The sequence below is a fragment of the Herpailurus yagouaroundi genome, unplaced genomic scaffold, assembly GCF_014898765.1.
Source record: "Herpailurus yagouaroundi ecotype Mexico unplaced genomic scaffold, PumYag 159, whole genome shotgun sequence".
NCBI lineage: Eukaryota > Metazoa > Chordata > Mammalia > Carnivora > Felidae > Herpailurus > Herpailurus yagouaroundi.
The window spans coordinates 78458495-78482406 of NW_024412400.1; the positions used below are offsets into that span (position 1 = coordinate 78458495).

The 23912-nt window shown below is 47.3% G+C and overlaps 1 protein-coding gene and 2 long non-coding RNA genes across 4 annotated transcripts; 2 read left to right on the forward strand and 1 right to left on the reverse strand.

Annotated features, from left to right (window-relative positions):
* Positions 1-3841: 3841 nt before the first annotated feature.
* LOC121034120 (uncharacterized) lies at positions 3842-13446 on the reverse strand. 2 transcript variants are annotated; one of them, XR_005792300.1, is made up of 5 exons: positions 12747-13031; positions 12506-12659; positions 6056-6283; positions 4845-4991; positions 3842-4551 (listed from the first exon to the last, which is right to left on the reverse strand). It is a non-coding gene; the product is annotated as an uncharacterized LOC121034120 (long non-coding RNA). The 2 variants fall into 2 exon arrangements; XR_005792301.1 differs by lacking the exon at positions 3842-4551 and adding an exon at positions 13060-13446 and having other exon boundaries at positions 4675-4991; positions 12747-12926.
* On the forward strand, positions 10833-18339 carry AHSG (alpha 2-HS glycoprotein). The gene is made up of 7 exons (XM_040481031.1): positions 10833-11131; positions 13453-13563; positions 13936-14020; positions 14392-14555; positions 15407-15508; positions 16875-16958; positions 17617-18339. Exons 1-7 carry the CDS (start codon positions 10919-10921, stop codon positions 17941-17943), a joined length of 1086 nt encoding a protein of 361 aa, XP_040336965.1. The 5' UTR covers positions 10833-10918; the 3' UTR covers positions 17944-18339.
* Positions 11145-12884, forward strand: LOC121034121 (uncharacterized). Its single transcript, XR_005792302.1, has 2 exons — positions 11145-12182; positions 12263-12884. It is a non-coding gene; the product is annotated as an uncharacterized LOC121034121 (long non-coding RNA).
* Positions 18340-23912: the final 5573 nt, after the last annotated feature.

The window sequence follows — 23912 nt, forward strand, 5'->3', positions numbered from 1 at the left end:
GTTGAAGACGGTCCCGGTTCATGGGAAGACCCTTCCTAATGACATAATGACGCGCTGGATCCAGCGTGGAGCCATTTCCTCCACTCCTGGAGCATGGCCTCCATCACCTTCCCCCTCCCCATCCACACACCTTCTTTGGAGACGTTACGGTGCACCTCTCCTGTGTGTGGCACAGAGCCAGACCCTGCCACTGCCTTTCATGGCACAAAAACTACCCCCTCGGCATCATGGCTGTTCTCACCCCAGCAGGGAAACTGGCCCCGGGGCGTTAGTGACACCATCAGAGCATTGGAGAGGAGGTAGAACTGAGGCCTGCAGGCACGTGTGGGTTACACTGCCACTCAGGGGCCGTTAGACCCCCTACCCTGCACCCTCCTGCTGTGCCTCAGGGTATGTGGTCAATAACTTTTCCCTGGACTTGTCTTTGAGCTCACGGACAGAGGACATATTGAATAACAAGCTGACTTTAGACCTACATTTTATTACATCAGAAAGCAAATCAACCTTGAACTGTTAGTTTTGGATTTTATACAAAGAGATAATGCTGCCACCCTCTCTCTCTCTCCAATCTCCCAAATTACGTGTGGTCTCTGTTGGTTTATACTTTCTGGGGTAACCGTTTCCTATTCCTTCTTAAATGCGATGCTCCCAAATTGCTTTCGTTGAACGTCACGTTCTCTGTTCTTGTCTCCAAATATACCCTCTGTTAGCGATTTACAGTGAGTGGACGTTGTTTTCTAACAGTGATCGAACGGGGGCACGTGGGTGGCTCTGTTGGTCAAACACCCAACTCTTGATTTCAGCTCAGGTCACAATCTCACAGTTTGTGAGTTCAAGCCCTACATCGGGCTCTGAGCTGACAGTGAGGACTCCTTGGGATTCTCTCTCTCTCCCTCTCTCTCTGCCCCTCCCAGCTCTCTCTCTCTCTCTCCAAATAAATAAACATTAAAAGATTAAAAAAAAAAAAAAAGATGGGGTGCCTGGGTGGCGCAGTCGGTTAAGCGTCCGACTTCAGCCAGGTCACGATCTCGCGGTCCGGGAGTTCGAGCCCCGCGTCGGGCTCTGGGCTGATGGCTCGGAGCCTGGAGCCTGTTTCCGATTCTGTGTCTCCCTCTCTCTCCGACCCTCCCCCGTTCATGCTCTGTCTCTCTCTGTCCCAAAAATAAATAAACGTTGGAAAAAAAAAAAAAAGAACAATGATCAAATGACATAGGTTCAATGAGAGCAGTACCGCCTGCCCCCAGGCACTGCTGGCCCTCGTCCTGGCACCCCTAACTGCTGGACACTGCCCTCTCCCGCCTCAGCGATGGTTGTGGGGCACCTAGGGCCACAGTGACTTCTGTGCAGACAGTGGAGGAAGATCTCTTTGCTCTTCTGTGTTACAGGCTGTCAACAGGCATCAAAACAGAAATGCTTGAACTTCCTGAGGTCTTCTGAGGACAGCCTGTCTTCAGTTCTTTCTCATAATAGGGCTTAGATAATGAGTTCAAAGCAGGGCAAGGCAGGAGACAAATCTAAGTAACAGACAATATTTTATTGTTCCCTTTGACCACGGGGGAGGCTTTAGTACCAGGCAGGCCTTCCAGGCCTGGCTCTATTCCAGGGAGGCGGGTTCTGCCCCCAAAGGCCCCCCACCCCCTCTTGCAGATGGTGTCCTGGTGTCTGTCCAGCAGTCTTCAGACGCACGGCAACACCGCCTAGGAGGAGGTCGAGGCTCTGGGCCCACACAAAACCTCCTGGCTAGCTATGTAGCTCTGTCCCATTTAACTTAAGGGGGGAAGCTCCAACTTTTATTTTTTTTTCCAACTTTTAGAAACCACGCGACATTTGTATTGGAAAAGAAAAATCAAAATCATGCGTACATACACATATGAAAAATTAAAGCCTGTTGACCAAGCAGCGAACTTTAGTACTTATGCAAATCAAGTTGCAATACAACAGAACGTATATTGGCATTGTCATTCATGATCCATGTTTAACAGAAATAAAGTTTCAAATGCCAATTTTAGGACAGTAAGCTCGAGGAAGAGACTGTGAGATGTTCAAAGGAAAATGACATTTTTCCTTGCATGTTGTCCTTCATCCGTGTCGCCAGGGTATGACTATAGGTAATTTTCTAGGTGCCAACACCTGCTGGACCACTCTAGGCTTCTGGGTGGGGCAACCCACCACTACGGAATGAAATGGGGGGCCCATGGCCACGTGGGGTAGTGGGCAGAGGACCAGATGCAGACCCTGGTGAGAATTCAGCCTCCAACATCTGCCTGCTATGCAAATCCCTACACAGAATTTGCATTTAAAAGACAGAGAGGAGGCACTTAAGGGGATTCCAGATTGAATTTTTTCCTGGTCTATATTTGATCTATTATTTTACTTAAGTATTTTTTTAATGTTTCTTTATTTTGAGAGAAAGAGAGTGTGAGCGGGGGTGGGGAGAGCAGAAAGAGAGGGAGAGAAAGAATCCCAAGCACTGACAGTGCAGAGCCTGATGCAGGGCTTGAACCCACAAACCGTAGGATCATAACCTGAGCTGAAATCAAGAGTTGGATGCTCAACCAACTGAACCACCCAGACGCCCCTTATTTAAGTATTTTTATTTTTATTTCAATAGCCATACTTCTCAATTAAGAATTTCTATATGATGGGGCACCTGGGCAGCTTAGTCAGTTGAGGTCTGACTCTTGATTTCAGCTCAGCTTATGATTCCAGGGTCGTGGGATCAAGCCCTGCATCTGGCTCTGTGCTGAGCGTGGAACCTGCTTAAGATTCTCTCTCTCTCTCTCTCTCTCTCTCTCTCTCTCTCTCTCTCTCTTTCTCTCTCTCTGCCTCTCTCCCCTGCTCAAGTGCACTCTCCCTCTCTCCAAAACAAAAAAAGTATACAATTTTTTTTAAATTTTAAAAAGAGTCCCCATTTATTGATAGTTCACCGTGTACCACCCGAGGTGGAGAATTTGCAAATGTTCTCGCTAAATCCTTAGCACATATCTACTAGCCAGGTTTTATTGCCCATATTTCACAGATGAAGAAACTAAGGCATAGCAAGATGAAATCTCTAGTTAGCTCACATAGCTAATAAATAGTCCAGGGGTCAGTTCTGACTCCGAGTGCGGGGCTCCTACTCATGCTAAGCTGCTCCCATTCCTTCCTCCCTACCCATCCCATCCCTCGCCATCTTACTTACCCTTACCTTCCTGCTAATATGCATCCTCACGCTGCCTCAGTCTCCATTACAATCTGAGTCCTGGAGGCTCAATTGTTGCTTAATGTGCTGAATGATGTGGCTGCCTGTTGCACAATCCCAGCATGGAAAGAGAAAAGTGCCCACATTACCTGCCCTGGCCCTGTGATTGGCACCCTCTCTATTTCAAGCTGTCGCCTTCTAATGTTCTAACAAGAACGCCAGAAGCAACGACGTTCCACATCCCTACATGTTTTCTAGAGATGACGTAACAAGTAGTGAAGACAGGCTACCAGCTGAGAGCCTTGTTAGATTCAAGACGAATGGAGACTTGGTCCCCTCTTACTGGTCTTCCACTAACTAGCCTCATACATTTTCCCTCTCCACTTTTAAGAAGTCTAATCAAGGCAATCTATGGAGAAGAATGTTCTCTCTGTTTTTTAGTCTCACTGTAACTCCTTTTGAGAGTCCAGGTAAGTCTTTGGAAACCAGGAGAAATCCTCCTGTCCTATGAGTGGCAAGTGGCCCATGTCACTATCTACTAATTCCTGAATTGCCCTTCACCTGTGCATGTACAAGTTTGCCTCCACTCAGATCGCTATGACCCCCAGTGACAAGATGATTCATCCTATTTCTAACCACTGGTGCCAGACTTGCCTATTCAATAAGATGATGAGGTGGTCTCAAAACTAAGACACCCGAGAAGTACCTGAAGAAAGAGATAACAGAGGTCAGAGAAGGGTAGCATGATACAACATGGATGTCCCTAAATACCTACAGCCCAACATATAGAGCAGAGAATTGACTTAGGCTATGTAGATCTTGAGGGGGAGAATCTGGGTCCATTTGTGAGGTTACAAGGTAGGCAGGTCTTGACTCGATATGAAGGAAAGAGTGATTTAGCAATAGAATGCACTGCCAGCATGGTGGAGAGATTCCTGTATGTAAATGTCTTCAAGTAAACACCACACACACTGGAGGGGGGCCTCTGAGCTGAGTGGGAAGTTGCCCTAATGCCTCTCAGACAGCAATCGTGCATAGGGGCCCAATCTACCCTGGGCAGGAGGCAGGTCCTAGGGACACAAGATTAAAAATAACATAGACACTGTTGTCCCATGAGACCCTTTCCAATTCGGGGCATTGTGTTCCTGTGGATTTAACGTCAGCTGAGGGCAGGAACCACAGCTTACACTTTTCTTGTGTGTTTATAATAACCAACATAATGCTGTACAGCCAGACCCAATGTGACCATCTGAGGACAATCTTCCTTCTTGTCTGAAAGTGCCACTCATCTTGTTTTGAAGACATCAAAAGTTGATGACAGAGACCAGCAGGACAGATGGATGTGATTTTCTGCATTGACTCTCATGCTCCTGGAAAACATTTAACCAGAAATAATGTAATGACTTACCTTTTATTTACCTTCTAAACCTGAAGTCAAGATAATTTCAACACCCACTGAGTCACCGCTAAAGTCAATAGGTCAAAGTCTCCTCTGCAAAATTGATTTCCAGATATTTTCCACTGACTGAAATTACGTGAATAAATTAATTTATTTATTCTTTTAATTGTTAACCAAGCTCAATACATTTTTCTATTTTTTCACCTTTCTTCAACTATAGCACACAGCCATGTTTTCTATTATCAAGAATAATGATTTGCTCACTTAAAGGCAATGCACAGCAGTCAACCTTCTCAGCTTTCTTTGGGCCCTCTGGTCTTTTGGTTTGGGGTTCATAGAGAAAAAAATGATTGGGCCAAATCTAGGCTCCATCGCTGTGTGATGTGGTCAAGTTGCAGAACCTCTCTGAGCCTGTAAAGGAGGAAAGATGAGAATAGTAAAGCTCCTGTGGAGTTCTGAAGAAAACACAGCGATTTCCACAGAATAAGGAGTCGCTAACACGAGCTCTGGTGGTGACATTTTCCTGAGAAGGAGCTATTCCAGCCTCAGAAAGCCCGATCTCCCCATTCTTTCTTTAACCCTGTGGTGGTTCTAGCTTTTGCGAGACTGGACGTTTGCGTGGGTGTCAAGGCCACAGGGAATGGTAAGAACGGTAGGAAGTTTTCCCTCAAACAAAAGATAGTTTCTTTTGTGATCATGAAAAGCTAACCCCAAGGATTACTGTGTTCTTGGGGCAGATTTCACACATAGCATCACCAGCCAGAACGATGAAAGAACTTTCCTTGAGGGGCGCCTGGGTGGCGCAGTCGGTTAAGCGTCCGACTTCAGCCAGGTCACGATCTCGCGGTCCGGGAGTTCGAGCCCCGCGTCGGGCTCTGGGCGGATGGCTCAGAGCCTGGAGCCTGGTTCCGATTCTTTGTCTCCCTCTCTCTCTGCCCCTCCCCCGTTCATGCTCTGTCTCTCTCTGTCTCAAAAATAAATAAACGTTGAAAAAAAAAAATTAAAAAAAAAAAAAAAAAAAAAGAACTTTCCTTGAAAGAGTAGAAAGATTTCTGTCCTGGGTTTAGATAAGGCCTCTTCTCCAGGGCTGGGACTAAAGTGTGACACAGGAGAGGCCTAGGGTACAACACTGAAGGAGATGCAACCCTGAGGATGAGCGACTCCTTAAATTTTACACCTTCACCCTGGCCCTGGCCCTTGCCCCGCCCTAGTCCAGGATTACTCTTCCCCCATCGATCCCCTCAAATGCAGGTTCTCTTTGGGGTTTAGATCTGCAGATCCAGGTCATGGTTATGGGTGAAGCTTGTGGAACTCTTTCCCCACCCAAAGAAAGGGGGTAATTAATCACCGCTGGTCACTGTGACTTAATTTTTGCCACGCTGAGTTCAGCCCCACATCTCCCAATTTTAGTGTGTTGGCACTGAGTGCAAAGGGCTTTTTCCAAATTATTTCCAGGGCAACTGGTGCTAAGTTACCTTCACAGAAAACCCGATTGGTCCTTGGAACAAGGGTAGTTTGTATTCCATTGACCGATGTTTTGGATTGGAGAAATAAATTCCAATCTGTCGTCACAAGACAAACATTATGATGATTTTGTATAATAATCTAGAGTTCTTAGCTGATGAGACGTTGCTGGGCCACGTGAGTCAAGGTGAGCTGCTTTACGGCAGATGGTGTCTTCTCATCACTCTACATCCAGGCACCTGACATCACAGATATTGGGTGTTCGATAAACGTTTGTTCCATGCCCGTATGAATGAAGAAACACCAGGCTTACCAGAAATTAATACTCGGCCTTCTCTGGGCCAAGGCCCTTTAAGTACCAAAAAAGGGCAGAGCCAGAAATCCAGCCCAGCAATTAAAGCACCAACCCCTGCCACTTCCTCCCTGCGAAAACCAATTGTCCCTCTGCTTGCTGCTGACGTACACTTGTCGTGTTCTGTTTCGTGAGAGAACGGGTTGCTAGCTCTCACCTCAGTTCTCAAAGCGTGACTCGGTATTACACCCCCTTCTAGTTCTATCCTTCCCCTCTGAGGGCTGTGCCAGGCAAACCCTGGCAATTCTGACCCCATGATCCTTCTTCTTGTCTTGGCTCTTGATTGGTAACTATAAATGCAATATCTGCCTTGGAATAGTTCAAATGCATCACTGCCCTGGTGGGGAGCCCTATTAACAACTGCAGAGGACCTGGTGCCATTTTCAGCTGCCATCTTGAGAACCCTGCCATCAGCCACACGGGGGCTCCATCCAGCAAGCTCTGCCCAGCGCCCTGCTGCCATGTCAGGCAGGCTGTTGACCCTCTACTGGCCCTTAGGCTCTCGGGCCCGTTCTCCTCAACCAGCTTTCGCAAACCTCTGATAACCTCAGCACACTCAGACATGGCTTAAATGGAAAGAGTATTGTCTTAGTACAGTGATGTGGGCCTTACAGATAAATGCACAGATAAGTAGTTAAAACAATGAGACGAATGACCAGAAAGTTGGGTAAATGCCCATCCCCAATTGGCATGCAAAAAAGTTGGAGCCAGGTGGATGAAACGAACCCAAGATCACTTATAAGTGCATGCACCTGGCATGTGAAAACCTTCCCAAGTTTGAAATTTGTGCCATGAGACACAGTGAATACCTGTAGCCCTCCCTTTGACACCCTTGGCTACAAATTTCTTAGAAAACATACCAAGATATTGTTTATTTTCATTTTCATTTTCATTGTCAGTAGGTAAATGGCAACACTTCTATCTAAGGAAATTGAAAAAAAAATTCAGGGACCATTTTTTCGGCTTGACTCTAAAGTATTTCAGTGTGTAAGCAGTGGGGCGCCTGGGGGGCTCAGTTGGTTGAGCATCCGACTTCGGCTCAGGTCATGATCTCACGGTTCGTGGGTTCGAGCCCCGCATCAAGCTCTGTGCTGACAGCTCAGAGCCCGGAGCCTGTTTCAGATTCTGTGTCTCCCTCTCTCTCTGCCCCTCCCCCACTCGCGCTCTGTCTCCCTCTGTCTCAAAAATAAATAAACGTGAAAAAAAAATTTAGACTATTTCAGTGTGTAAGTATTAGACATATGGAGTAGTTGCGATAAAGCCAAAGATACTCATAAAATACGTTTAAAAAGGGTTCTGATGATTTTTCCCATTGCTGAGTTCCTGTAAAAGTCAGCATGGAAACAGTAGCCAAGGAAACGAGACAACACCCGACCTGACCTACCAGTCCAATGGTGGAGATATAAATCGGCATGGTCTTGCTAGTAGGCAATTTGGGCAGAAAAACTGAGAGCTTTAAAATTGTCCAAATTATTTGAACCACTGATTTCACTGGTTAAGAATCCATCCTGCAAAAAGAACTAGAAAGCCAAAGATTCCTAAATAAAATGTTCATTGCAGCTTTCTCTGCGATAGTAATCAACTGAGAACAAAGTAAAAAAATACCCAACAATAAACGAATGGTTACACTGTGATACACACGATAGAATCACAGGCACGCATTATGTTTTCTAAGTGTGTTTAATGACGTGGGAATATATTCAAATTGTGATGTTAAATGAAAAAATGAAGATAAAGTTTCATATGCACTATGATCTATATTATATTATTATATATAAAATAATTACATATAATTCTTGGCATAGAAAAAAAGACAAGATGGAAATGCCCCGAAACATTGCCACTGTTAAAAAAGAAAGAAAGAAAAAGAAACATTGAGCTATGTATCTCTGGATGATGAGATTATGGATGAGTTTTGATAGGATTGATAGGGTGCTAGGTGAGATATTAATTGCTCTTTATTACATGCTTTCTTTTTCTACCATCAGTGAACCGAACCCATCCGTAGTGCTTTCGAAATTGTCACCCATGGAAGATCTAAGAACCAAGATACCAAAAGAAGTGCTCCAAATGCAAGAAAAAAATGATCAAACTGAACATTTTTTTTCTCCCTCCTCCCCACCCTCAGGTTGGGATGAGAGCTGAACCACCCCCGAACAGCATGGAAATCCCAAATCGGAGACCCTGAACCTCACTTCAGGGGTGGGAGTCAGGGAAGGGGTGCATGGGTAGCACAGGGAGACATCACAGCACAGAAGGAGTCTCCTGCCTAGTAGGATGGCACCAGAGCAGTTGGTGGGGCCATGACTGCAGTATCTAGATGGATGGGCTTAAAGGAAGCCTCGGGAAGCCCGCTACACCCTGGGTGGCCTCAATAGCCAAATTTTCCAAAGCTTAAAGAAGGGGGTAGTACTTAGCTGAGAAAAGGCCTCTGGTTTAGGAAGGGTCCCAGGGCTGAGACAAAGGGACGCCTGATCACAGGATGCAGGAGGGACATCTTGCTAAGGACGAGATGAGGCCAGCAGGACATTAGCTAGCTCGTGGGTGGACAGGCCAGCTGGCTGTGCCTGAGGACCAGATGAGATGGGTCACCTGGCCGAAGGGGCCAGCGCAGACCCTTACAGCACAGGCAAAGGCAGACGCCTCTCTCTGCCCTTAACTAAAGGGTATTGCCTAAGTCTCCCCCTCCCCACTCAGGCTTCCTTCTAACCCCGGGGGGCCAAAAGCAGCATAAGGGGCAAACCTAAACGGGACTGGGCTGCAACCAAGCAGCCGAGAAATAAGGCCACCTATAACTGACTGGGTTAAATTTCACAAAAGGGGGCTCAGACTCAGAAATTCCAGTGCGTGTGTGGGGGGGGGTGGGGTGGATACATTTAGATTTTATACACTCGAGCTTCTGACATATGAACTACGTACCCACTGCATATATTTTTCTGACTTCCCAGTTTTTAGTGATGGCCACATTTTGTATCTTAAAAGATTAAAAGAAAAGCACTGCGCCCACACAGAGGTGCTCATGAGTCAAAGCCCTGAAGGAAATAGGGCAGAAGGTGGATGAAAGGTCACCCTTGGTCCTGAGGATCAACTTGCCAGATGACCAGAGCTCGTGTTGTGTCTCTAAGAGCCAGGACGCCGCTCTCGGAGAGAACGTGGAGTCCCGACCACAGCTTCTGAGCGTTTGTCATGAAGATTCTACAGGATGGTGTGAGCACTTGGGAGGGAGTGTGCCAACAGTCCTTACAGTTGCCTTCTTGGCCATGCCATATATCCCCCTTACTTACCTCCAAGCTCCCAGAAAATCGATATGGATAAGCTTCCTTGTAGAAGGTCTCCTTCTTTTTTTTTTTTCTCCCAAGAAAATGAAGTGTTGTCCTCTGAAACACTACTCAGACAACTGGGTAAATCTGTCTACCACATAATGGTGACCTCTAAATATGTGAAGAACAGGTAGGTCTTCATGTTAGGGCTTCTTTGCTCCAGGCTAAACCCAGCCAGGTCTCTCTGCGATATTTTCCAAGCCTCTCACTGCCGTGCCCACCCTCCACTGGGATTGGCAAGGGCCACTTACGAGCAGGGCCTGGAACCCACACTGTGGCCCTGGGCTCTGGCCGTCAGGACCTTAATTCGGCTAAGGCTGTGAAGGGCATCATGGGAGTGTTTGTATTCTTAGCTGCCCCCAAAGCAGCTCAGCCTGCAGCGTGGGACTCAAGCCCAGAGCTTGGCCAAGGGAGTTTCTGTTAGACGAGGGCTCCCCTCCGCGCACTTGTGAACTGGCCGAGGCGCCAGTGGCATCCAGCTACCCAGGGCCCAGGCCGTGCGTTCTGAAAGGGCAGCCCACCCCGCCCTGCTGCAGGCAATCCTCCTCTCACCCCTGTTCCACACTTCAGGCAGAAATCTTTCCCTTCCTCTCTTCTTTTCTTCAAGGACCTTACCCAAGGTCTCAGCATCTCCCAAAGCTCTCCCTGCTCACTCTGGATCACCTGTATCTTTGCTACATCTGTGGGCCTCGTTCTCCCTCCAGGAGGAGATAAGTCTCTTTCATATTAGACGACTTTATCACTTTGCTGCCGGGCCCTACTTTCCCCTCACGGGCCCCATGCCGTGCTCAGATCTCAGTAGAGGGCACTTCCTCTGCTGAACCCACAGTACTCCAGGGCTGGCTGTGCCGGCCCCTCCTCACCTTGCCTTGGTGCACACCTCCTCCCCTCTGTGTTCCAAGCTGACTCCGGAGCATCTCCCCACCCCCTTCCACCTGCCCCCAGCAGCATTGACTTTGGCAGATTTCTTGGGGACCAGAGATGTCCTAACCTGTTTGCTTTTCCGGGGCTGATGTTTGCAAGGGTTTACTTGGAACCAGAACAGAAATCATCCCACGTCCTTATGCAATTCCCCCGGCAGGTTCTGACAGATAAATAAAGCCTTTGGCCCTCCATTGGTCTACTTTTCAGAGAAGAGCCCCTGGGTTGGTCCTGAGGCTTCCAGCCATCTGCCCACCTGCTAGGGTCCCTCTGGAGCAGCCATGAAGTCCCTCGCCCTGCTCCTTTGCCTTGCTCAGCTCTGGGGCTGCCATGCCGCCCCGCATATACCAGGTCTGGTTTATAGGGAACTGGACTGTGATGACCCAGAAACAGAGCAAGCAGCCCTGGTGGCCGTGGACTACATAAATAACCACGTTCTTCAGGGCTACAAGCACACCTTGAACCAGATTGACAAAGTGAAGGTGTGGCCTCGGGTAAGTGAGCCTTCTGTGTCTGAGCCGAAAGAACCCATGTGTGGAGCTCAGCTGGGTGTCTCAAAGATCACATCTCCCAACACAATTAAAACTGCAGAGGGTCAAACTCTCTGATTTCTTCTCAGGAGTGAGGGAGGGGGCAAGTGGGGGAGCGAGACATTCTGAGCTGTGGTCATGGGTCTCAGAGGGTGCTGGATGGGGGTGAGGAGGTGTGTGGGACAAGAAGGGCTTCGAGGAATATTTTGAACAGCACAGGTAGAAAGTGCGGCTTGCTAGAAAACTCTATGCACAAGATGCAGGATTCTGGCCGATTGGAAATCACTTCTCTTTCTTTGCTTCCGTTTCTCTGGATGAAGACTGAGAATGAATGAAACTAGCATTTGACAGCCATCTACTGTGCGCCAGGCCCCTTCCCACACACGATCTCCTTACTCCCTCCCAGCCCCCAGTCCTGTGTGGTAGGTATTGTCCTTGTCTTACATGAGAGAAGCCCGAGCCTCTGACATTAGGGCATTTTGTTGTTGTTCAGGATCATATAACTTGTAAACATTGGGCTGGGATTTGATTCTGAACCCATGTTCCTTCCTCTACACGAGTTACCTCCCAAAGAGAGGTGCCCACCTCTCAGAAAGAAATCTTGGCACGAATGGCGTTTACCTCTTCACAAGCTAGACAAGTAATCGATGCAGTCTGAAGCCAGTGACAATAAAGATTAAGCTGGAAAATATGGCTTGTGGAACAGTCGAGAGATTTGGGGCAATGGGGAAAAGGTATATGTCTACTGCCTATTTTGAATTAGATTTTATATCTGATGAAGGGTGATTCTTGCAGCAAACAATTGAATACAAGCCTTTCACGGGCAGGAACCAGTGTCACGTGCCATGAGAGATATTAAGCTGAACCGTAAGAAATTTCTACTTTTGTATATTAAAACCAGTCAAATATTGGCATTTTAATGGTTCAACCTAACATAAAAGTGAGAAAGTTTTTCTTTCGAGCTCAAACTCGAAAGATATGTACAAGATATTTACAACCCAAAGGAGGGAATAAGGTACAAGATGTTTACAACCCAAGATATTTACAAGGTATTTACAACCTACAAGATATTTACAACCCAAAGGAGGGAATAAGGTAAGTATCTGGAGGTCGGGACTAACCTCTGATCTCACGGTGGGACAAATATTAGACATCAGGATGGATTTTAGGAGGGCTGCAACTGTACTGACGCCCAGTGGTGGTTCAGAGGAAACACCCACGAGGTCAGGGGAAATAACACACAATATCAGCATTTGAGGGAAAAGTAAGGAACGGAGGTTGCAATCTTCACTAAAGGCAGAGCTTGACAGGTGCTTTCCTAGAGAAACCCAGGAGTACCTGCTTCTATTTCTGCAGCTGTGAGTGTCTTCAGGACGTTTAATTTGGGCACATCTGCACATCATAAAACACAGCTTCTCCTTGGCAAAGAGATCCCTAGGTTTCGGGTAGTAGCGAGTCAGGCAGAACTAAATGAGAGGCAATCAGAGCTGGGCTAAAAGAAAAAAAAAACATACTTGTATATGCTGGACTTTCCAGCCTTTGCAGAAAGGATACAGAAACATGAACTGGCAAGAATAACCACAAGGAGTTTCAGGGCTCCCCTATCTGCCTTCCTTGCTATTCCTTCTAGACGGTACCAGCAACTCACAGCTTCCGCAGTCTCAGAGGGAGGCTCGCGCTTCCCCTTCGTCTCCAGCAGGGGGCAGTAGAGGGCAGCAACTAGGCAAGCCCAATGACAAACCGCCAAGGACAATTTTTCCTTTAGGAAGGAAAAGAAAATGGAGAAGGAGGGAAATTAGATGATGAGAGGGAAAGCAGAAAGAAGCAGCGGGAGGGATGGAGCAGATACAGGAGAGACCATTAAGGTAAGATATTATCCTACACCCCCTTACTTTGCCACTTGATTGAGAAAAAACGAAAGCTGATTTTTTTCAAAGCGCCGATCGAAGCGTGAAATTTTCAAAGCGAAGTATCAGTGCTCACGTTAGCTTCCAAGTAGAGCTCAGGGTGATGACTGTGGTTCCATCAACCCGTCCAAGGCCACGGTCCCTTCTTCCTTGCAAACACCGTCTGAGCTCGCGCAGCCGACAGAAGTAGACCTGAGAAGCCCTGGTCCCTGTCCTGCCCACAGGCCAGGTCAGAGCTCGGTGGAGGTGCAGACTAACAGTAGCAATGACCTGTCCCTCGCCTCTCCAACAGGCGTTACTTCCAGCCCGCTGGGTGCTCACGCTCTCGCCCGCGCAACGGGATCAGGCCGCTCACTGCTTCATTCTGTGTCTCCACAGCGGCCAATGGGGGAGGTGTTTGAGCTCGAAATAGACACGCTGGAAACCACGTGCTACATACGGGACCCCACCCCCGTGGCAAACTGCACCGTGAGACAACTGATGGAGCATGTGAGTGCCCCGTTTAGAGTGACTGCAGGTGGTGCCCCAGCCAGGCCCCTGGTGGTTCTGCAAAGTGCAGGCCCCGTGTTGCCCAGCTCCCCAGCCTGCCTTCATGGCTAGCCAGCGTGCAGTCGCTAAAATTACCATTGGATGCTGCCTTCCCTGGGGCTGAGTCTTACAACAGTTGAGCCCTCTTGTTGTAGCCCTTCCCCCACACCAGTGAACACCGTATGTCAGTGTCACCGGGTCAAGGTGATTTCATGAGGCTCATCTTTGACAACCACGTCTGAGGGAGCGCCCCACACCCCAGCCCCGGGATCCCAGTGGAAAATGAAAGGCCAGCCCTCCTTCTGAGGCTTCACTGTGGGTTTATTTCTCCAGGCTGTGGAAGGGGACTGTGATTTCCAGGTGCTGAAACAGGATGGCCAGTTTACCGTGTTGTTTGCAAAATGTGATTCCAGTCCAGGTAGAGATGATGATGATGATTATTGTTCTTATTTTTACCTTGTGGAGTGAGGAAGGGACCTGCGTTGTTTTCAGCGTAACTAGTTTGAGCTACCTTGTTGGTGAGGAAAAGAAGGGGCCAAATCTCCTGGGATCTGGAATTGTAAAACTGTTTTTTTAAGGAGCTGTTGTCACTGGAGGTGGAAATTGCCCCTTGGCGAGAGGGGCTCCTGCCGAAATGTCAGCATGACAGGAGCCACCTGAAGGTTTAGTAAGAAGCAGAGAAAACACCTGAAGCCATTTGGAGCATGTCCTAGGCCTTGCAAAATAAGCAGAGCTGGGGTGAACGCTGTGGAGAATTACAACCCAGATTCGATTTCTCTCTGGGCGTAGACTCTGCGGAGGACGTGCTCAAGGTGTGCCCACAGTGCCCCCTGCTGGCCCCGCTGAACGACACCAAGGTAGTGCACGCAGTAGAGGTTGCCCTGACCGCGTTCAACACTCAGAGCAATGGCTCCTATTTTCAGCTTGTGGAAGTCTCCCGGGCTCAACTTGTGGTAAGACTGAGGCCCTCGGACAGACGGGGCGGTTTGGTGGCACTTGGGGAATGTAGGTGGTGAAACAGCGGGGAGGGACGGAGCAGGTGCAGAGGCAGTGACAGGAAGGCAAGGTGGGTGGTGAGAAAAAGGGAAGAAAGTATCCTTAGGAGTATGAGCGATATGAGGACGCCGGGTGTCCCGAGGACCCAAAGAACCCTAGGTACGTCACCCCTGCTGACTCACTCTGACAGCGCTGTCTGCCCTGGCTTCCTCAGTACTAACTATAACACCAGGGCTCGCTGTGCAGCGAGTGGGAGTTTCGACATTATCCAGAAGCGCTCGCTCTAAATTCCCAGGGCGCCACGTCTTTATCACGCCTCGCCACGCATCAGCCACGGCCCTCTCCTAGTTGAGGCTTAGAAAGGTGGGCATGCAGTGGCAGGATCCCACAATGCCCTTTGAATCACTGAAACACACCGAACCGCACAGTGGACCGCTCAGCACACCGGGGCGCCACAGAATTCTGGTATTTGAGAAATGTGGCCTCCCGGCTGCCAGCGGCGGCATCCTTGGCAATACATGACAGGTGTAGGTGGGGAGGCTAATTAACCGGGATCTGTGGTTCTCCCAACACCCCCACCCCAGACTACACCAAATAGCGTTATTTTATCAGTGTGAGCGTCCCACGGTAACCGCCCTGGGTAAGCCACCGGGGCCATGTTTCCCGGCCACGCGGTGGGGTCCACGCCAATGTTGTTCCCGGGAGTGTGCAACCACACAGCCCCGGCTGCTTCCCTCCGGCCTCTCCTTCCCTGCCTTTTCTGGTTGAGTCACGTGGCCTCACATGCATTTTCATTTGTTCCCATCAGCCTCTTCCGCCTTCCACGTACGTGGAGTTTGCGGTGGCTGCCACTGACTGTGTTGCTGCAGAGGTCACGGATCCAGCTAAGTGCAACCTGCTGGCAGAAAAGGTGAGCAGGCCGGGGGCCCGGGGATGGCCGAACTGGTTGTAGCACAGAGGATCCTCGGAGCAATTGGTGTTGGGGGGCTGGGGAGAAAGAGGTCACAGTGAAGAACACCCGCTCCCTGGGGGGCTGGGTCATGCCAGGCCCTCCTCTGTAACGTGGCCTTCCCCCTCACGAGCTGTCACCAAGTCATCTCACCCACTGGAGGTCCCTGGAGGTAGGAGAAAGGCAGAGGCTGTTTCCTAATGAGGCTGGGTCATGCCCGGCTGCCAGGAGTGTGTTGTAGCTTTTCTAGATACACCTCTGATATGAAACCTTTCAAGTCCACAGTGCGGTAATCTCCACGTCTAGGAATTTATCCTAAAGAGATCACCAGAGATGTTCGCCAGGAATAGACCTAATAAGATGATTCATCACGGATTCAAAATGACCCCCAAAAGACTCAAATGTCCAACAGGAGGGGATCATGGAACAACATGTAAAATAGAAAATTATACTGATCTTAAAAAAATACGTTTTAGGGGCGCCTGGGTGGCACAGTCGGTTAAGCGTCCGACTTCAGCCAGGTCACGATCTCGCGGTCCGTGAGTTCGAGCCCCGCGTCAGGCTCTGGGCTGATGGCTCAGAGCCTGGAGCCTGTTTCCGATTCTGTGTCTCCCTCTCTCTCTGCCCCTCCCCCGTTCATGCTCTGTCTCTCTCTGTCCCAAAAATAAATAAACGTTGGGAAAAAAAAAATACGTTTTAAAAGAATAATGAATGATAGAAGAAAATGTTATTATAGTGAGTGAAAAACGGGAGACAAAATGGCGTAGTCACAATGATCCTAATTTTTTTAAGTTTATTTATTTATTTTGAGAGAGAAAGAGAGAGAGAGAGAGTGGAGGAAGGACAGAGAGAGAGAGAGGGAGAGAGAATCCCAAGCGTTGACTGTGCAGGGCCTGACGCAGGGCTCAGTCCCAACGAACTGTGAGATCATGACCTGGGCGGAAATCAAGAGTCAGATGCTTAACCGACCGAGCCATTCAGGCGCTTCAAAATGATCCTAATTTTTAAGTGATTTTTAAATATATTTAAAAATAAGAAGGGAATACATATATATTAACACAAGTTCTCCTGGGTCACCACTCCTTCTGGGATTACGGGTGATCTCTTACAATCTCAGAGCATACCTGTATTTCCAACCTTCTGCTTAGAGTTATATACTGCCTATCTTCTAGAGACAGAAACTAGAATACTTCAGGGGAAAAAATGTTAAAGGATTAAGCATTTAGTTTCTTCCCCTCTGACTTGTTGGAGTGTCAGTGAAGAAACTTGGGGGGAGAAAATCCGCTTTTTAAACCAGTTCCAATAGCTTCTCTCTTTCTGTGGGCAGCAATATGGCTTCTGTAAGGCAACACTCACTGAGAAGGTGGGTGGGGAAGATGTTGCAGTGACCTGCACCATGTTCCAGACACAGGTAAGGGCATCATGGATATACCTGCCCTCATCTTCAGAATACAGTGATGCCTTAACGGTTACGCAGTGTGTTAGTAATTACAGGGCATTTGCTGCCCTGCCCTTCTGAGCCCCACAGTATAAGTAGCTGTGGGGTATATGTAATCATCAACAAATGAAAGCGTGTTTTAGCCACGCCTCCCCCTCCCAGGAGCTAGCGGCTGCAGGGTAGAGCCCATCCTAGGGAGCGGTTGACAAGTGAGCCTTTCTATTTGCAGGGGGTGGGGGTGGTATTCTGAGCGGCACAGAACAGGTGGCCAGATATGCCTGGAAGCTCCCAGTGGCTGCAGGTGTAGATGATAAGGAGGGGGACACCGCTGGGAAAAGCTATAAGGCAGGATGCTTTTGCTTGTGGGGTGGATGTGTGAGTCCACTGATCCCAAGATAATTGGTGAGAAAGGGGCTACCAGAGGCCAGTTACCCCTCCCTTGCGGCTCTGATGACAATCCTTTGCACCTAGGTAGTTCTTTTTTTTTTTTTTTTTTTTTTTTTTGCCAGATTCCTTGCAAATGAAAATTATTACTTTGAGAGAATTGGGTGGGGGGCCCCATCCAGAAGCGTGGGGGGCCTTGCTTGGGAGGAGAAAGGTAGCTAACATGTAGAAATGGTCCTCTCTCCAGCCTGTGCTCCCGCAACCCCAACCAGATGGCACTGAAGCGTCCCCCGTGGCAGACTCAGCTGTAACTGCACCTCCTCCGGCTGACCCGCCTGCAGCTGCCCTGGTGGTGGGACCTGTGGTGGTGGCAGCCCCTCAGGCACCCCTGCCGGGACACCGGGCCCACTACGACTTGCGCCATGCCTTCATGGGTGTGGCCTCAGTGGAGTCGGCCTCAGGAGAAGCAGTCCACGTGGGCAAAGTACCCAATGTGGCGCAGCCTAGCGTTCCTGTCGCTGCTGGTCCAGTGGTCCGTCCTTGCCCAGGGAGAATCAGACACTTCAAGATCTAGATGTCAGAGATGAAAAGATTTGGCCCAGGAACATAGCCACCATTATTGTCCAAGTCTGGGTATGGGTGGGGCCTCGTTTGCTATCAAAGCAGGTGCTACACTGGTCTAGATTAATATCAAGTCTTCAATCCCAACTCCTCTTCATTTTTCAGAGGATGGAAGTGGGGGCGGGGGGAGGGGGGTGGTGGCATTTCTGTGTCATGGAAGGTATAAGGCTGGCAACTTGATCGTCATTGTTTTGACGCTCGGCCGCTACCATTGTGTTCTCTGCCTTCCTTGACCTCACAAAAATGATTGGAACTATGACTTTGAGAGGTGCTCTTGTCAGCCTAATATTAGCTTATAAATAAAAGTGACTGAAGGACCTTCCTTATTAGAGAAGGTTCTAAGCTGAAATGTGGTCATGATTATTGCCTTTTCCCTCCAGGCTCACATGTGTGGTCTGTCTTCAAAACAAACACATCACGAATGTCCCTAAGCAAAATCAAAATGAAAACAGAAATAAAATGGAACAAAAATCAGCCGTATTACTATGCGCAAGAAAAATGATGAGACCAGGATCTGCTCACAGGTCATAGAACATGCTCATTTCCTTATGAGAAAATCATTCTTTTCATTTCATAAGAGTCAGAAAATGTTGCTAAAGGAGGACCCAGGGCCTGAACTTTGTACAAACCAACTATTGGTTTTCCCCAATATCCAGGTAAGGGGTGATCTGCATTTAACACAGGAGCCTCACTTTAAACATATCTCTTCATTATTTTTTTTTTTTTTTGAGAGAGAGAGAGAGAGAGAGAGAGAAGGAGAAAGCACACACAAGCAGGGGAAGGACAGGGAGAGAGAGACACAAGCACACAAGCACACACAAGCAGGAGGAAGGACAGGGAGAGAGAGAATCTTAAGCAGGCTCCATGCTGAGCACAGAGCTTGACATGAGGCTCAATCTCATGACTGTGAGATCATGACCTGACCCGAAATCAAGAGTCAGACGCTTAACCAACTGAGCCACCCAGGCTCCCCTATCTCTTCATTTATGTTTAAAATAACTGTTGATGGTACTACATCCACTTCATTCTGTGATAGAGGACTGGTCTTTCGAGCCAATCCATTCTAAGACTTCAAGTTAAAGCTCTGGTTTATAGTATGAATACAGGAGGGATACCTGGACAGGTAAATCCAGTGAATGTTTGTAGATACTATCCAAGTGCTCAGATTACATAAAGGAATTAACAGTGCGTATAATAGAATGGTGTCTAGACAATTTCAACGTTTTGTCTACCACCATTAGGTGGTTCTGTGCCACCTAAATAATAGGCCCATCCAGACAGAATTTTAAAGGGGAGATTATACTTCAATAAAAGGTGCTAAGGACAAAAAAACAAACAGTTGAGTTGCTTCCCTTGAACCAGGAGACTGGATCAAGGGCTGATACCATACTACTCTTGCCTAGAGGTTTTGCCAATATTCCAGTAACCAGAAGGAATGGCCAGGAAGGCAGGAAAACCACTACGTATTTCAGAAGCCTGGGAAGATGAGGAAGGTATGGTCAACTGGGCTGAATGCTGCAGAAAGAGCAACAAGAATGAGGACTGAGAAAAATCCACAGGTTAGTTGATGATTTGGAGGTCATGGTGACCCCTGGCAGATGTGGTTTCATTAGGAGGATGAGTGTCAAAGCCTGCCTGCAGAAGGTTGACTGGTGGGATATGATCAGGAAATAGAGGGGCACGTGCATTCTCCTCTTTCAAGCAGTTTGATGGTGAAGAGTGGGAGAGATAGGATGTAATCCAAAAATATAACTGGGTCGAGGGAAGATTTCCTTTTCAGGAATGAGGATTTTTAAGCATATTTAGGGCACACTATGGGAAGACAGGGAAGAAGAAAGACAGAGGAGATGATGGGGCAGGGTGCCAGGAGAGAGATTTAGTAGAGAGCTGGGAACAGGAGGGTTTGAACAAGTCTGCCAAGGAGTCTGGTCCTTCCTTAAGGGAGCTTGCAAGAGGATCCTGAAAAGGCACCTTTCACTCAGTACCAAAAGAGACTCATGCGCTTTCCACCCTTGCTACACAGGTATTGCTCTGAGGGAGCACACGGAGAACTAGTGTTTTCCAGGGCAGGTGGTTGATACCCAACCCAGCATAGGTGAAAGGGGAATGTTACTGCGCTGGGTGCTAGGAATTCAGATGGATGAGTCCTACCTAAGGCACGGCCGGGTCCAGTGGTTCAGAAGATACCATCTCTCCCCCGCCTCCATGACGCTTTCAGTCATAGCTGGGGTGGCCCCTGTCAGCCTCACATCTACAACAGCATCAGTGCCTAAGCCTGAAGAAAGAGAGAGGGCTAAAGGAGGAACTCTTCAGGGGAATAGTAGGCACAAAGGCCTAGAGGCAGGAAATAGGTCGATGTGGCCCTGGATGAGAAAGGAAGCCGGACTGAAGCAGTTAAGAGGAGGAAGAGGGCTTTAGAAGATGAGGGTGAAGAAGTGGATGGGGCCAGATCATGGACAGCTTTGAAGTCCCCAGAAGGAGTTGGGGTGTTGTTGTCAGTGCAATGGGAAACCACTTAAGGTTTGAAGTAAGGCAGTGACATAATCTGATTTATGTTAAAAGATCCCCCAGGCTCTGTGGACCTCAACCCAGAGATGGGTGAGGTGGAGCTGAGGGGTGTCACCTTTCCCCCAGAGGGACATTTGGAAGTCAATGGAGGCATTCACCTGGGGTGCTACCTGACAGAGGCCAAGGATGCTACACATTCTGAAATGGACAGGTCAGCCCCAATAATGAATCATGTTGTGAGATGCTGTAGGGAAAAATAGATCTTAGCTGGGACAGAGCAGCCACAGGATAGGGAAGGACTAGAGCTTTCCAGGGCAGAAATAAGTGTGTACCTTAATGTAAGGTGGTGGACAGGAGAAGTGAAACTAGGATATAATTTTCAGGTAGAAATCCTTGGAGCGCCTCATGGATTTGATGGGGGGGTAAGAAAGGGGGCGTGTGAAAGATAACTCCTGGATCTGTGGCTTTGCAAACTGGGTAGATGGTGGTGCCATTCACTGAGGCAGAGGGAACTGGTTCATTTCATGTGAGTTACCTCCTCTCTATGCTTTCCTCTCTGTCTTGAAATTGTGCCCTTGATTTTTCTGTGTCAGGCTAATAATGCCTCAGTCTCATGGCTCTCAAGGAAGCAGTGAATCTGACAGACCTGAGTGACCTGGGCCAAGCTGCCTTACCTTTCACCCATCATTGTCCTCATCCTACAACCAGGTGTATACAGCAGCCTGGCAGGGTGCTAGGATTCAATGAGATGCTAGAAGTATATGCTTAGAGCCTTCTTGACACGTTCTAGGTTCTCAGTAAGTGTCCTCCCTCTCTGCTTCCTCTTGCCCATCCTCTGAATTTGGTGGCTTCAGAAGACTATGTTCTTGACCTTCTCTTAAATGTGTACTCTCCCCTTGGCAAGTCTCATGATTTTAAACTCTCAGTCTTGCATAGGTAACATCTCACTTTACAGCTCCAGTACAGGTCTCTTTTTTGAATTCCAACATTGCACTTCCAAATGTCTCCAGGATTTCCTCACTTGAATTTATCAGGAACAATTTCCTATGTGATTTATTTTATCTAACAGATGCACACCTGAAGATTCAGCGTTACTGAAAACGTGCATATTCCAGAAAAAATTTCTTCGCAAAAATAAACATACTTTAGAGAGGATGAGTTATGGAGCTGTTAAGTCTCCTGCCCTGATAGCACATTTCTTGCATGAATGATGCTGTCTATAGTCTCTCTTTATATATCATCTTTAATATGTTGCAGAGTGCTCACTTCTAAATTAATAGCACTACATGTGTCTCCCTTCCTTGCCTTCTTGGTGGCTTTTTAATCACATCTAACTCATGTTCCAAGGTTATTGAATTTCAGGTATACTTTTCAGTACTGTGCCACTACCACCAATTGACAATATTTGGCGAGGGTTAGGATGATAGTAAGATTGAGAGCCATAATAATGGCAAACATTAGAATAATTGACTAGCAGTCATCAAAATCACCCATCAAGGTATTGAGGAGGGCACCTTTTGGGATGAGCACTGGGTGTTGTATGGAAACCAATTTGACAATAAATTTCATATATTGAAAAAAAAATCACCCATCAAAATTTTGCTGCTCATGAAAAAAAGGGTGCGTCCCATGATATTGACAAAGGGTGCTAGGTATCTCTTCCATGGGGCAGTCATAGGGCAATGTCATAAACAAGGTTTACCGGTACTTACTTTAAAAATACTCAATCTTTGGCTAATTTTTAAAATTTGAGGAATTCAAGTTGTTTCCAATTTTGTGTATAAGGTGAGGCTTTATTGCTAATACCCCACTCTTTAAAATTTGCATGACTTGGGGTACCTGGGTTACGCATCCAACTTCAGCTCAGGTCATGATCTTGCAGTTCGTGGGTTTGAGCCCCGCGTCAGGCTCTGTGCTGACAGCTCAGAGCCTGGAGCCTCCTTCGGATTCTGTGTCTCCCTCTCTCTCTGCCCCTCCCCTGCTCATGCTCTGTCTCTCTCTCTCAAAAATAAATAAACATTAAAAATTTTTTTTTTATTTGCATGGCTCAAGATCATACAACATGACTATCATAAAATATAACTATTTTGTATGTGCAAACCTCAACTGGCCAATTTATCTTCCAAACTGACTCCCATCCCTGAATCTTTCCCTTTTTGGTTCGTAATGCCTGGTCACCCAACATTTAAAATTTTATTCATCACAGGGTAAATTCTATTGTTTTAGTCTCTAAGACTTAATGCAAGAATATGTAGCCTATATAATATAGCATTTTTCCATTGCTTCTCAGTTAATTGTTTGCATAAAATATTGCTGGTACCAGCATATACTACTCTTCCAGCCTCTAGCCCTTTCCCTACCCCCCAACCCAGGTCCCCAAACCCCCAAGCACCACTAGGAAAATGTGAAATACATGCTGATGTACTAGCATTCCTGTCACTAGAGACAGAGAGACAACATGAAATGTCCGTTCAGTAGGTGGTGACTCTGACCCTCCTTTCATGGCCTTCCAGAGTTAAGAGTGTTTGCAGCGTTTATCACAGCATTATTTGAAAGAGCAAAAATTGTAAACAACATAAATTTTGGGGAGTGACGACTGACTAAATTTCGTTACATCCATTCCATGGACTGCTACACAGAAATTTAAAATCACGTTACAGAAACGTAGCAATTCATATAGGAAAATATTCAGAATATATTTTCAAATGACAAGGTCCTAACTTTGTATAAGCATATTCATATACACACACACACCCAGGCATGAAAACTACACTGCACAGAAAGGAAAATACTAGAATATTGATAGTGATTTATATCTGAGTTGTGAAATAATGAGGAGTTGTTTGTCTTTATTGTATTAATAGTTTTCTGTATTTCCTAAACTTTCTATAATGCTCATGTATTAGTTTTATGGCAAAAGATTTTTATTTTGTTTGCTTAGAATGGGAGTTATTAACAAACGTCTTCTATGGTCAGATAGTAAATGTTTTAGGCTTCGTGAGCCCATATGGTGTCTCCCTCACCTCCTTGATATGGTGTCTCCCTCACCTCCTTGATATGGTGTCTCCCTCACCTCCTTGATATGGTGTCTCCCTCACCTCCTTGACTCCGCTGTTGTAGCAAGAAGTAGCCATGGACGATACATAAACACACGGGTAGGACTGTGTCCCAGTAAAGCTTTATTTACAAAGTTAACAGTGAGCTGCATCTGGCCTTCAGGTAGTAGTTTGTCAAAGTGTCCTAGAACAGAGGAAATAAGGAGAAATGGAGTTGGGAGGAAAATGGTGGTCATAGAGCAAGGTGGTTCCGGGTGGAGTTGGATACTGGTCTCTGGAGTAAGAGTGGTCAAGTAAGAAAGAAGCTAGAGTGTTGCCATAGGGATGATGCATTTGTCTGAACAACAGCAGAGGGAAG

Excerpts from the sequence above, each read along its gene's own strand:
- AHSG (XM_040481031.1), top strand. The coding sequence starts at position 10,919 with ATGAAGTCCCTCGCCCTGCTCCTTTGCCTTGCTCAGCTCTGGGGCTGC. Across the intron at positions 11,132-13,452 it reads AAGTGAAGGTGTGGCCTCGG|CGGCCAATGGGGGAGGTGTT; the intron begins GTAAGTGAGCCT and ends GTGTCTCCACAG. Across the intron at positions 15,509-16,874 it reads GCAACCTGCTGGCAGAAAAG|CAATATGGCTTCTGTAAGGC; the intron begins GTGAGCAGGCCG and ends TTCTGTGGGCAG.